Below are 13,664 nucleotides of genomic sequence, written 5' to 3'. Positions count from 1 at the left end.
ATTTCGCTTTGTTACTTTGTATAATTGTAGTACAAATTCTATTTTTCCGACTATCCCTTTTTACCCATTAGAGAAAATCCAAAAATTTTTTTTTGATTTGTTTGTTTGATTTGTAATTGCCATTTGTTTTTATCTAAACTATTCCTTAAATGTATATAACAAAAAATAACAAAATAATAAATAACAAGAAAACCTCAGTAGCACAATAACAACGTTTCATTCTCCATCCAAATTCGCTTTCTCTCTCTCTCTCTCACTTCCTATTGGAGATAGGCATCATAATCGAATTCCTCCCATTCACGACCATTTTTATTGGCTTTTGTATTGCCTTTGGTCAATGATTTTTGATTACGTTTCTCACGGATCACATCGAAATATTCGTCATGGAGACGGGCATGCTTCTCGGCAGTGGTAAGCGGTTGGGGAGCACGAATATGGGCAGCATTACGGCTTTCGACCATTTGTAATTCTTCCATGGGATGACCGGGTATCTCGGCATTATAGAAATTTTGGAAATTTTGATATTGAATCGATTCAGCTGGGACATTATCATCGACCATCAATGTATCATAATTGCCACGTATGGGGAAGGGGTAGGAATGAACGTAAGCAACTAAACCGGCCGCAAAGAGGACATTGAAGAGCTGGAAGATGTAAGGGAAGCAAGTTTTTAGTATAGATTGTAAGAGAAGTGTGTAGATGGGTACTACCAAAAATCATATTATAATATTTTCCCGGCAACTATAAACATATTTATAACAATCATATAATTTTCTCCCATAAAAAAATATATTTTTACTATAATATTTTTTTAGTGGAAATTAATATGGCTGCGATAACAAACATATAACTTTTCTGTGGAAATAAAATTTTTACAAAATAGAAATAAAATTTTGAAAAAATTTTCTGTAGAAATGAAATTTTGATATTTTTTTTTTTTTAATAAAATTTTGACAACATTTTGTATAGAAATACAATTTTGACAAAATTTTCTATAGATATGAAATTTTGAAAGTTTTTTTTTTAAATAAAATTTTGATTTTTTTTTTAAATAACATTTTGACAAAATTTTCTATAGAAATAAAATTATGGCAAACTTTTCTGTAGAAACAAAATTTTTACAGAATTTTGTATAGAAATAACATTTTGACAAAATTTTCTATAGAAATAAAATATTGACAAAATTTTCTGTACAAATAAACTTTTGACCAAGAAGAAAGAAGAAATAATATTTTGACAAAATTTTCAATAAAAATCTTCTAAAGAAATAAAATTTTGACACCATTTTCTATAAAAATAAAATTTTTACAAAATTTTCTATAGAAACAAAATTTTGACAAAATTTTCTATCGAACTAAAGTTTTGACAAAAAAAAAAAAAAAAACATTATTCTCCTCTGTTGGTTAAGCTACACTTGCAGTTTAATCAATGCATGGTTTTAAGCTGAAATCAAAAACCACAATAATGATTGAAGAATAAACCAACAATAACAAAACAAAAAAATTTCTATGGAAATAAAATTTTGACAAAATTTTCTATAGAAATAAAATTTTTACAGAATTTTCTATAGAAATAAAATTTTTACAGAATTTTCTATAGAAATAAAATTATGGAAAAATTTTCTATAGAAATCAATAGAAATAAACTTTTTAAAAAAATTTCTATAGAAATCACATTTTGACAAAATGTTCTGTAGAAATAAAATGTTGACAAAATTTTCTACAGAAATAACATTTTGACAAAATTTTCCATAGAAATAAAATTTTGACAAAATTTTCTATACAAATAAAATGTTGGTAAAATTTTCTGTAGATATAAAATTTTGACAAAATTTTTTATAGATATAATATTTAATATTCTATAGAAATAGAATTTTGACGAAATTTTGTATAGAAATACAATTTTGACAAAATTTTCTACAGAAATAATATTTTGACAAAATTTTCTATAGAAATAATATTTTGACAACATTTTCTATAAGAATGAAATTTTGACAACATTTTCTATAGAAACAAATTTAGACACAATTTTCTAAAGACATAAAATTTTGACAACATTTTCTATTAAACGAAATTTTGACAAAACTTTCTATAGAAATAACATTTTGAAGAAAAAAATCTATAAGAATAAAACTTTTACAAATTTTTCTATAGAAATAAATTTTGACAAAATTTTCTAAGGAAATAAAATTTTGACAACATTTTCTGAAAAAATGAAATTTGACAAAATTTTCTATAGAAATGAAATTTTGATAACATTTTCTATAGAAATAAAATTTTGACAAAATTTTCTATAGAAATAATATTTTGACAACATTTTCTATAGAAATAAAATTTTGACAAAATTTTCTATAGAAAAAAAATTTTGAAAAAAATTTATATAGAAATAAAATTATGACAAAATTTTCTATAGAAATAAACTTTTGACCAAATTTTCTATAGAAATAAACTTTTGTTCAAATTTTCTATAGAAATAAACTTTTGACAAAATTTTCTATAGAAATAAACTTTTGACCAAATAAGCCATAGAAATAAACTTTTAATTAAATTGTCTATAGAAATAATATTTTGACAAAATTTTCTACAGAAATAATAATTTGACAAAATTTTCTATAGAATATTTTGGCAAAAGTTTCAATAAAAATAAAATCTTAACAAAATTTTTTATAAAAAAATTTTTTTGACAAAATTTTCTATACAAATAAATTTGACAAAATTTTTTAAAGAAATACCATTTTGACAACATTTTCTATAGAAATAAAATTTCGACAAAATTTTCCATAAAAATAAAGAATTTTGACAAAATTTTCCATAAAAATAAAGAATTTTGACAAAATTTTTCATAAAAATAAAGAATTTTGACAAAATGTTCCATAAAATTAAAAAAATTTTGACAAATTTTTCCATAAAAAAAGAATTTTCCAAATTTTTCGTTAGAAATAAAATTTTGACAAAATTTTCTGTAGAAATAAAATTTTGACAAAATTTTCTATAGATATAAAATTTTTAGTAATAAAATTTTGACAAAATTTTCTATAGAAATAAAATTTTGATAATTTTTTTAAATCAACTTTTGACAAAATTTTCTATAGAAATAACATTTTGAAAAAAAAATTCTATAAATCTAAAATTTTTACAAAATTTTTGTAACAATTTTGACAAAATTTTCTATAGAAATAAAACGTTGACAGAATTTTCTGTAGAAATAATATGTTGACCAAATTTTCTATGGAAATAAAATGTTGACAAAATTTTCTATAGAAATAAACTTTTAACCAAATTGTCTATAGAAATAATATTTTGACAAAATTTTCTATAGAAATAACATTTTGAAAAAAAAAATTCTATAAAACTAAACTTTTTACAAAATTTTTGTAAAAATTTTGACAAAATTTTCTATAGAAATAAACATTTGTTCAAATTTTCTATAGAAATAAACTTTTGACCAAATAAGCCATAGAAATAAACTTTTAATTAAGTTGTCTATAGAAATAATTTTTTGACAAAATTTTCTACAGAAATAATAATTTGCAAAATTTTCTATAGAAAAAATATTTTGGCAAAAGTTTGTATAAAAATAAAATTTTGACAAAATTTTCTATAAAAAAAAATGTTGACAAAATTTTCTATAGAAATAAATTTGACAAAATTTTTTAAAGAAATAACATTTTGACAACATTTTCTATAGAAGTAAAATTTCGACAAAATTTTCCATAAAAATAAAGAATTTTGACAAAATTTTCCATAAAAATAAAGAATTTTGACAAAATTTTTCATAAAAATAAAGAATTTTAACAAAATTTTCCATAAAAATAAATAATTTTGACAAAATTTTCCAAAAAATAAAGAATTTTGACAAAATTTTTCATAAAAATAAAGAATTTTGACAAAATGTTCCATAAAAAAAAAAAATTTTGACAAATTTTTCCATAAAAATAAAGAATTTTCCAAATTTTTCGTTAGAAATAAAATTTTGACAAAATTTTCTGTAGAAATAAAATTCTGACAAAATTTTCTATAGATATAAAATTTTTAGTAATAAAATTTTGACAAAATTTTCTATAGAAATAAAATTTTGATAATTTTTTTTTAAACAAACTTTTGACAAAATTTTCTATAGAAATAACATTTTGAAAAAAAAAAAATTCTATAAAACTAAAATTTTTACAAAATTTTTGTAAAAATGTTTACACAATTTTTGTAAAAATTTTGACAACATTTTTGTAACAATTTTGACAAAATTTTCTATAGAAATAAAACGTTGACAGAATTTTCTGTAGAAATAATATGTTGACCAAATTTTCTATGGAAATAAAATGTTGACAAAATTTTCTATAGAAATAAACTTTTAACCAAATTGTCTATAGAAATTATATTTTGACAAAATTTTCTATAGAAATAACATTTTGAAAAAAAAAATCTATAAAACTAAAATTTTTACAAAATTTTTGTAAAAATTTTGACAAAATTTTCTATAGAAATAAACTTTTGTTCAAATTTTCTATAGAAATAAACTTTTAACAAAATAAGCCATAGAAATAAACTTTTAATTAAGTTGTCTATAGAAATAATTTTTTGACAAAATTTTCTACAGAAATAATAATTTGCAAAATTTTCTATAGAAATAATATTTTGGCAAAATTTTCTATAAAAATAAAATTTTGACAAAATTTTCTATAAAAAAAATGTTGACAAATTTTCTATAGAAATAAATTTGACAAAATTTTTTAAAGAAATAACATTTTGACAACATTTTCTATAAAAGTAAAATTTTGACAAAATTTTCCATAAAAATAAAGAATTTTGACAAAATTTTTCATAAAAATAAAGAATTTTGACAAAATGTTCCATAAAAATAAAAAAATCTTGACAAAATTTTCCATAAAAATAAAATTTTGAGAAAAATTTTTATTGATATAAAATTTTGATAATTTTTTTATGACAACAGTATAATAATTTCGAACATAACTTTCTAATATTTTCGCAAAAACCATAAATATATTTATGACAGCCTATATTGTTTTCTTGAGAAAAAAATTATTTTAAATTTTTATGGGTATATAATATGGTTGCGATAAACAAAATTAGCACGTTTTTGTAAAATATATAAAATATAATATTTTCGCAAAAGATATAAACATTTTTTTGACAACCATATGATTTTACCCCAATTGAAAAATATATTTTTTTTCTTCCATTACAATTTTAATGGTAAAACAATAAGGTTGTGATATGAATATTTCTACCTTTTTTGTTAAATATATAAAATATTATATTATTACCGGAATCACAAACTTTTTTATAGCAACTAATTTAATCAACGAAGATCTCATTATAATGTTTTCGTAAAAACCATAAACATATTTTTGACAACCATATACTTTTTTCTCGAGATAATTTTACAATAATTTTTGAAGGGAAAATAATATGGCTGTTATAGAAATATTTATATTTTTTTATTTTTTGTAAAATATATAAAATGTAATATTTTCACTGGAACCACAAACATATTTACGGCAACCATATTATTTTCTCCTCCCATCAATATATGTTTACTACAAAAATATGTATTTTTTGTGGGAAAATAATATGATTGTGACACAAATATTTTTATTTTTTTTTTCATTTAGTTTTGTTCTTATATTTTTTTCTTCTCTTCTCTTTTTTTGGGTTTCTACGGTTCACTTTCTTGTATATATTCTAACCTTTATTGATGTAAATCCTTGCATTGTGATTGAGTTGTGTGTCTCGTTGTTAAATAAAAAAGCTGAATGTGTTTCTTGTTAATCCTTAGAATGATGACTGAATACATTTTTGAATTCTCGTTTCATTTTTATATGAAAATTTTCCAAATATTGATTTTTTTCAAAATTTTTCAAACGAGAATATTTCAAGTACATTTTTTCTGCCCTCATTAAAATTTATTACAAGGGATAAACGACCACTGACGTCAGACAACCAGTCTTATGAAATAATAAAAAAAAAAAAACAAAAAATAACAAAATACGAACACCAAATAAGGAGAGCAATATTCCAAATAAAATCTCAAAATGCTTAAATTTCAGTTCAATTTTAAAATTTGTTATTATGATCGTGTGTAAGAAAAATTATTTTGTTTATAAATTTCTTTTAACTCCCAACTGGTTTGCATTTGTCCAGTTCAATGTTCAATATGAAATTCTCAATTTAGGAACTGGTTTTCAAAAAAATAAAAAATAAATTGCAAATTATTTAACGAATTACTTGCCACAATAAAAACAAATAATATAATAAATGGCAAAAAAACCCCTTAACATGGTTATGTGACGCTAAGTCCCCCTTCTTCTTCATCTTCGTCGTCAATGGGAATTCCTTTCTTCCCACACTCTGACGTCATAGATTTTGAGAGATTTATTTATTTCACTTTCCCTATTTGCCATCCACTGCATATAAAAGTCAATGACCCAAACTTGGCTCAGTTTTTATTGGAATATAGCCAAGAACAGGAATACTGTAGACGTTTTTTGTTTGGTATTATTTATCTGTCGGTTTTGACAAAGATGTAATATGACCAAATGAAAGTGCGGGAGTTTGAAAATGTCTTGAGATATTTGAATATGCCAGGAGATTTTTTAAATTTTTGGGAAATTCCGAAATTCATTTTTGCATAATATTAGGGGATTATAACGTCAATGGAAACCTTATGGATAAAATATCTGATATAATAAATTAAAGATTTGGATATTGATTGGAAATACTAATCACACGTTTAATACCAAAAATTACAATCGGAGCGTTTATCTTGTCGTAAATCTCTACGGAAGTTTAAATGACAAAAATAATTGGGGGAAATTCCAGACAAATAATCATCCTGATTAAATATCAGTCAAATTTATATAGAAGAAAATTTTAGCTGTGTAACCTAAGTGGTCAGTGATTAATAGCTCGTATCTATGGCTGGTGAACATCCATCGCTTCTGCGTCAAAAGAACATTTTTGGATACGCTTTTTTGCTGTGACTTAAAGCACGGTTGCCACAATTGGTAGAATTCTACCATAAATGCTAGATTTTTTAATGTTTGGTAAATTGGTAGAATTCTCCATGTTTTGGTATATTTTGCTAAATATTTGGAAGCCGCCGTGGTCCAATGGTTAGCATGCCCGCCTTGCATGCACGAGGTCGTGGGTTCGATTCCTGCTTCGACCGAACACCACAAAAGTTTTTCAGCGGTGGATTATCCCACCTCAGTAATGCTGGTGACATTTCTGAGGGTTGCAAAGCTTCTCTAAGTGGTTTCAGTGCAATTTGGAACGCCGTTCGGACTCGGCTATAAAAAAGAGGCCCCTTGTCATTGAGCTTAACATGGAATCGGGCAGCACTCAGTGATAAGAGAGAAGTTCACCAATGTGGTATCACAATGGACTGAATAGTAGAGGTGTGCACGTGAGTAATATTTTACTGATGTTGACGCACACTCACGACGGAAAAATCTTACTCACGCACACTCACGCACGATATTGTTTAATAGGTCTCACGCTCACGCACACTAACGAAAAGAAAACTTTTACTCACGCACACTCACGCACAAAAATGTCATGACTCACGAAAAATATCGTGACTCACGAATAATTTTATGAGTAATGTACCTGAGGGACGTGTCTGAAATCATGAGCACGATTAAAATCGAGAGCGTTATTAAACTCTTAACATCCTAGGTGTCAATAAAATTGAAAATGAATTTAAATTTAAAGCGTTTTAACTATGTTGGAGAGCGGGATTATTTACGTGAGCGTAATTCGTTACTCACGCATACCCACGAATATATTGTTTTCGTGACTCACGCTCACGCACGACATTTTGGTTTGTTAATCACGCTCACGCACACACACGCCGTTGACGCGAACGTGACTCACGACTCACGCGTGAGTCAGGAAAATTTTGTATCACGTGCACACCTCTACCATATACTAACACCACGTACCAAATTTCAACCGGATCGGATGAATTTTTTTCCTCCAAAAGGCTGCGGAGTTCAAATCTGGGGATCGCTTTAAAGAGTGATACGGTCAAAATTTGGTCAAGGGAAAACGCGTGTAAATCGGTGAAGTCGTTTATTTAAAAAATTAAATTAAATTTCTTTTTCAAGTACAATTAGTATAAAATTCAGGAAAAATATTCAGTTAGGCTTTCGCTTTTCCAAATCCGAATTGCCGGGCCTCACGCTTGACACCTGCCATCAGATTTTGTACAGCCACCTTGTCCACCTTCTTCGCCGCAGAAAGCCAGTTTGCCTTGAACTGCTGCTCGTCCTTAGCAGTTTTTTTGGTCTTCTTTAGGTTCTGCTTGACAATAGCCCAGTATTTCTCAATTGGGCGGAGCTCTGGCGTGTTGGGAGGGTTCTTGTCCTTGGAAACCACCTGCACGTTGTTGGCGGCGTACCACTCCATGGCCTTTTTACCGTAATGGCAAGATGCCAAATCCGGCCAAAACAGTACGGAACAACCGTGTTTCTTCAAGAAATGCAGCAGACGTTTATTCAAACACTCTTTCACGTAAATTTCTTGGTTGACAGTCCCGGAAGCTATGAAAATGCTGCTTTTCAAGCCACAGGTACAGATGGCTTGCCAAACCAGATATTTCTTTGCGAACTTTGACAGTTTTATGTGCTTGAAAATATCTGCTACCTTTCCCCTTTCTTTTGCCGTATAAAACTCCTGTCCCGGAAGCTGCTTGTAGTCGGCTTTGACGTAGGTTTCGTCGTCCATTACCACGCAGTCAAACTTCGTCAACATCGTCGTGTACAGCCTCCGGGATCGCGCTTTGGCCGTCGTATTTTGTTTATCATCGCGATTTGGAGTCACTACCTTTTTGTAAGTCGATAGTCCGGCTCGTTTTTTGGCTCGATGCACGGTTGTAGACGATACACCCAGCTTATTTGCGGCATCTCGGAGAGAGAGGTTAGGGTTTCGCTTGAAACTACCGGCAACTCTCTTTGTCGTCTCAGCGGCTTCCGGTTTTCGATTTCCCCCCGATCCAGACTTCCTGGCTGTCGACAAACGTTCCCCAAACACTTTAGTTACATTTGTAACGGTTGATTTGGCAACTTTTAGCGATTTTGCCAGCTTTGCCTGCGAGTAGCTCGGATTTTCGCGATGCGGGAGCAAAATTTTGATATGCTGCTCTTCTTGCTTGGACGGCATTTTGACAACTGAAGAGTGAATTCCAAAATCAAAATAGGAGCAACATTCTACACACAGGAGTGTTCAGGTTTTTTAAATGCAAAATTGAAAGAAATACGTCAAGTTTATATTGACCAAATTTTGACCGTATCACCCTTTATATGGGGGCTATATATAATTATGGACCGATATGGACCAATTTTTGCATAATTAAAAGAGATCATATACTAACATCACTTACGAAATTTCAACCAGATGGGATGAAATTTGCTCCTACAAGAGACTCTAGGTAAAATCTGGGGATCGGTTTATATGGGAGATATATATAATTATTAACCAATATGGACCAATATTCGCATGGTTTTTAGAGACCATATACTAACACCACGTACGAAATTTCAACCAGATGGGATGATATTTGCTCCTCCAAGAGGCTCCGGAAGTCAAAACTGGGTGCTATATATAACTATGGACCGATGTTGACCAATTCTGGCATGGTTTTTACAGACCTTATACTAACATCACGTACCAGAATTTCACCACGACCCAGAATATGGGTCTTAGAGCAATATTTCGATGTGTTACAAACGGAATGACAAAGTTAATTCTCATCCATCCCATCCTATGGTGGAGGGTATAAAAATATATTTTTTAAGGTTTATTCTTGAAATATCGAATTTGTTTTGTATTCGAATTTGTATATGAATATGAAACAATGTGAGGGTCGCAACAACTTTTTTTTTTGATTAGCCATTCAATTCCCTGGCTGCCTTTTTGTTCCACAATTCAAAAGAAATTAGCGTTAAACAAATTAGGCTACTAAAAAAAACACAGAAATTCTCTGAAAGTCAATGACACATGAGTTGTGGTTAAAATTAGGTCATTGTGCATAAAATATGAAACTGAAATTTATAAAAAAAAAAAAAATTAAAAAAAAACCAAACACCGCTAGAAATTGTCCAGAGAAAACCATAAAACCTTTTATTGATTTCCGTTTTATTTTTTAATATGCCCATAGTCAACGGATTGAACACGATGTCAATGTAACCTAGTAACATAAACAAAAAACATGTAAAAGATTGATTGTTAATAAATCAGAATTTTACATTGACAACAAAAATTAATAGATGCCATGGCAAAAAAATAAAATAATGAAGTAGACATTTTTTCCATATACCGCTGTTGTTTTTTTTTTTTTGCTTGCTTTTACAGCTAATGATAATAGATAGCAACATGTCCGTATATCAATAATACCTCCATTATGATACAAATTTATTATGATTATTATATAATGCATGACGAAAAATTCCCATACGAGCTTATTAATAACAATTGGCGATTAATAATAATAATAATGAAAAAATATAAAATATATAATTGGCGATTAATCTACGACCAATTAAGAACACGTATAGGCGTCAATATTAACAGATTATCAACGAAGGCCTTATCACAGCCATCCGACTGCAATGCAATATAGCCATTTTAATGGAATTTTAACCATACCTCGATGATCCCGCACGTAGTCTCTATATTTAATATAATTGGTGATGCGATGAATCTTACAGTTGCTGCTCCAACACCCAAATCTTCATCAAGCATAATAAGCACGTTCCATCGGCCGCCAAATCAATTGTATTTTATGTGCATTAAAAATGGAGTAAATAAAAATAATAATAATAATTATTATTATTATTATTATTTTAATTATTATTGATAATAATCTCCTCTTTGTTATTTGACGAAGCACGCGACATCAGCAACAGTGTCATTATTGATTGACTTGGCCAATTAATATGTGATTGACAAATAAAGGGATTAACACTTGTTAGAGTAAACAGCAACATGGAGAGAAAGAGAGAGATGTTAATTCAAATGACATTTAAAGGGTCAATCCATGCAATGAAATTTTATATACACTGAAAACAATAACAACAAGAAAGATTTATTCGACCTAAATCATAGCTTCCCAGCAAAAAATTTTGGAAGTTTAGAAGAACTTCGAAAATTTTTGAAAGCACTCACAGAAAAAAATTTCACAAACAATTTTCCAATTAAAATTTTAATTGAGTTTTAAACAAGTATATACGGCCGTAAGTTCGGCCAGACCGAAGCTCATGTACCCTCCACCATGGATTGCGTAGAAAATTCTACTGAAGCCGATGGCAAGGTATCTTAAAACTTCCTAATACCGTAATATATACCACATAGTCCATACGTGGTACATATTAAACTAGAAAAGGCTGATTAAAAACGTACATAAAGTTTAAAGTTTCTATAGAAATAAAATTTTGACAACATTTTCTATAGAAGTAAAATTTGGAAAAAAAAATTCTATAGAAATAAAATTTTGGCAAAATTTTCTATAGAAACAAAATTTTGACAATATTTTCTATACAAATAAAATTTTGACAACATTTTCTATAGAAATAAAATTTTGGCAAAATTTTCTATAGAAATAAAATTTTGACAAAATTTTCTATACAAATAAAATTTTGACAACATTTTCTATAGAAGTAAAATTTTGACAAAATTTTCTATAGAAATAAAATTTGGAAACATTTTTCTATAGAAATAAAATTTTGACAAAATTTTCTATAGAAATAAAATTTTGACAAAATTTTCTATAGAAATAACATTTTGACAATGTTTTCTACAAAAATAAAATTTTGGTAGATTATTTTTGACTCGAGTGGCAACCATGATTATGAACCGATATGGACCAATTTTTGTGTGATTGGGGATCGGCTATATATAACTATAGACCGATATGGACCAATTTTGGCATGGTTATTAGCGGCCTTATACTAACACCACGTTGCAAATTTCAACCGGATCGGATGAATTTTGCTCCTCCAAGAGGCTCCGGAGGACAAATCTGGGGATCGATTTATATGGGGGCTATATATAATTATGGACCGATATGGACCAATTCTTGCATGGTTGTTAGAGACCATATACTAACACCATGTACCAAATTTCAATCGGATCGGATGAATTTTGCTCCTCTAAGAGGCTCGGAGGTCAAATCTGGGGATCGGTTTATATGGGGGCTATATATAATTATGGACCGATGTGGACCAATTTTTGCATGGTTGTGTGAGACCACACACTAACACCATGTACCAACTTTCAGCCGGATCGGATGCAATTTGCTTCTCTTCGAGCAATCGCAAGCCAAATTTGGGGGTCCGTTTATATGGGGGCTATACGTTAAAGTGGACCGATATGGACCAATTTTTGCATGATTGTTAGAGACCATATACTAACACCATGTACCAAATTTCAGCCGGATCGGATGAAATTTGCTTCTCTTAGAGGCTCCGCAAGCCAAATCGGGGGATCGGTTTATATGGGGGCTATATATAATTATGGACCGATATGGACCAATTTTTGCATGGTTGTTAGAGACCATATAGTAACACCATGTACTAAATTTCAGCCGGATCGGATGAAAATTGTTTCTCTTAGAGGCTCTGCAAGCCAAATCGGGGGATCGGTTTATATGGGGGCTATATATAATTATGGACCGATATAGACCAATTTTTGCATGGTTTTAAAGATTATATACTAACATCAAGTACCAAATTTCAAGCGGATCGGATGAATTTTGCTCCTCCAAAAGGCTCCGCAAGCCAAATCTAAGGGTCGGTTTATATGGGGGCTATACGTAAAATTAGTCCGATATGGCCCATTTGCAATACCACCTGACCTACATCAATAACAACTACTTGTGCCAAGTTTCAAGTCGATAGCTTGTTTCGTTCGGAAGTTAGCGTGATTTCAACAGACGGACGGACGGACGGACATGCTTGGATCGACTCAGAATTTCACCACGACCCAGAATATATATATACTTTATGGGGTCTTGGAGCAATATTTCGATGTGTTACAAACGGAATGACAAAGTTAATATACCCCCCATCCTATGGTGGAGGGTATACAAATATTCAATTAACAAGTATATACAGTCGTAAGTTCGGCCGGACCGAATCTTATGTACCCTCCACCATGGATTGCATAGAAACTTCTACTAAAGACTGTCATCACAATCGAATTACTAGGGTTGCGGTAACACTTGTCGGTGGCAAGAAATCTTAAAACTTCTTAACAACGCCTTCTAAATTGTAACCTAGTCCATACGGGGTATATATTAAACAAAACAAGTATATACAAGTTCGGCCGGGCCGAATCTGAAATACCCTCCACCATGAATCTAATGTAATAGTGTCCTTTGAAACTTTCAGGGGGGTTTGATGACAGCTATTTTCCCAAGCAGATCAGTTCGACCATTCGGTCGAACAGTTCGGATACACACAATATTCAGCACATTTAATTGTAGTTCTAGAATTTAGACCCCAAATCGGAGGACCGGTTTATAAAGGGGCTATATCAAAAACTGTACCGATACTCAATATATTCGGCACACCCCTTTATGGTCCCAGAATACCTCTAGATTTCCAATTTCAGGCAAATTGGATAGAACCTACGGATTCTAGAAGCCCA

General features: G+C 29.4%; 1 protein-coding gene across 1 annotated transcript; it reads right to left on the bottom strand.

Annotated features, from left to right (window-relative positions):
* Nucleotides 1-260: 260 nt before the first annotated feature.
* Nucleotides 261-10,418, bottom strand: LOC142235693 (uncharacterized). Its single transcript, XM_075306954.1, has 2 exons — nt 10,413-10,418; nt 261-644 (listed from the first exon to the last, which is right to left on the bottom strand). Exons 1-2 carry the CDS (start codon nt 10,416-10,418, stop codon nt 261-263), a joined length of 390 nt encoding a protein of 129 aa, XP_075163069.1.
* Between the last annotated feature and the right edge of the window lie 3,246 nt (nt 10,419-13,664).

Source organism: Haematobia irritans, chromosome 1, assembly GCF_050003625.1.
Source record: "Haematobia irritans isolate KBUSLIRL chromosome 1, ASM5000362v1, whole genome shotgun sequence".
Taxonomy (NCBI): Eukaryota; Metazoa; Arthropoda; class Insecta; order Diptera; family Muscidae; genus Haematobia; species Haematobia irritans.
This window is presented reverse-complemented; position numbering and strand designations above follow the sequence as displayed.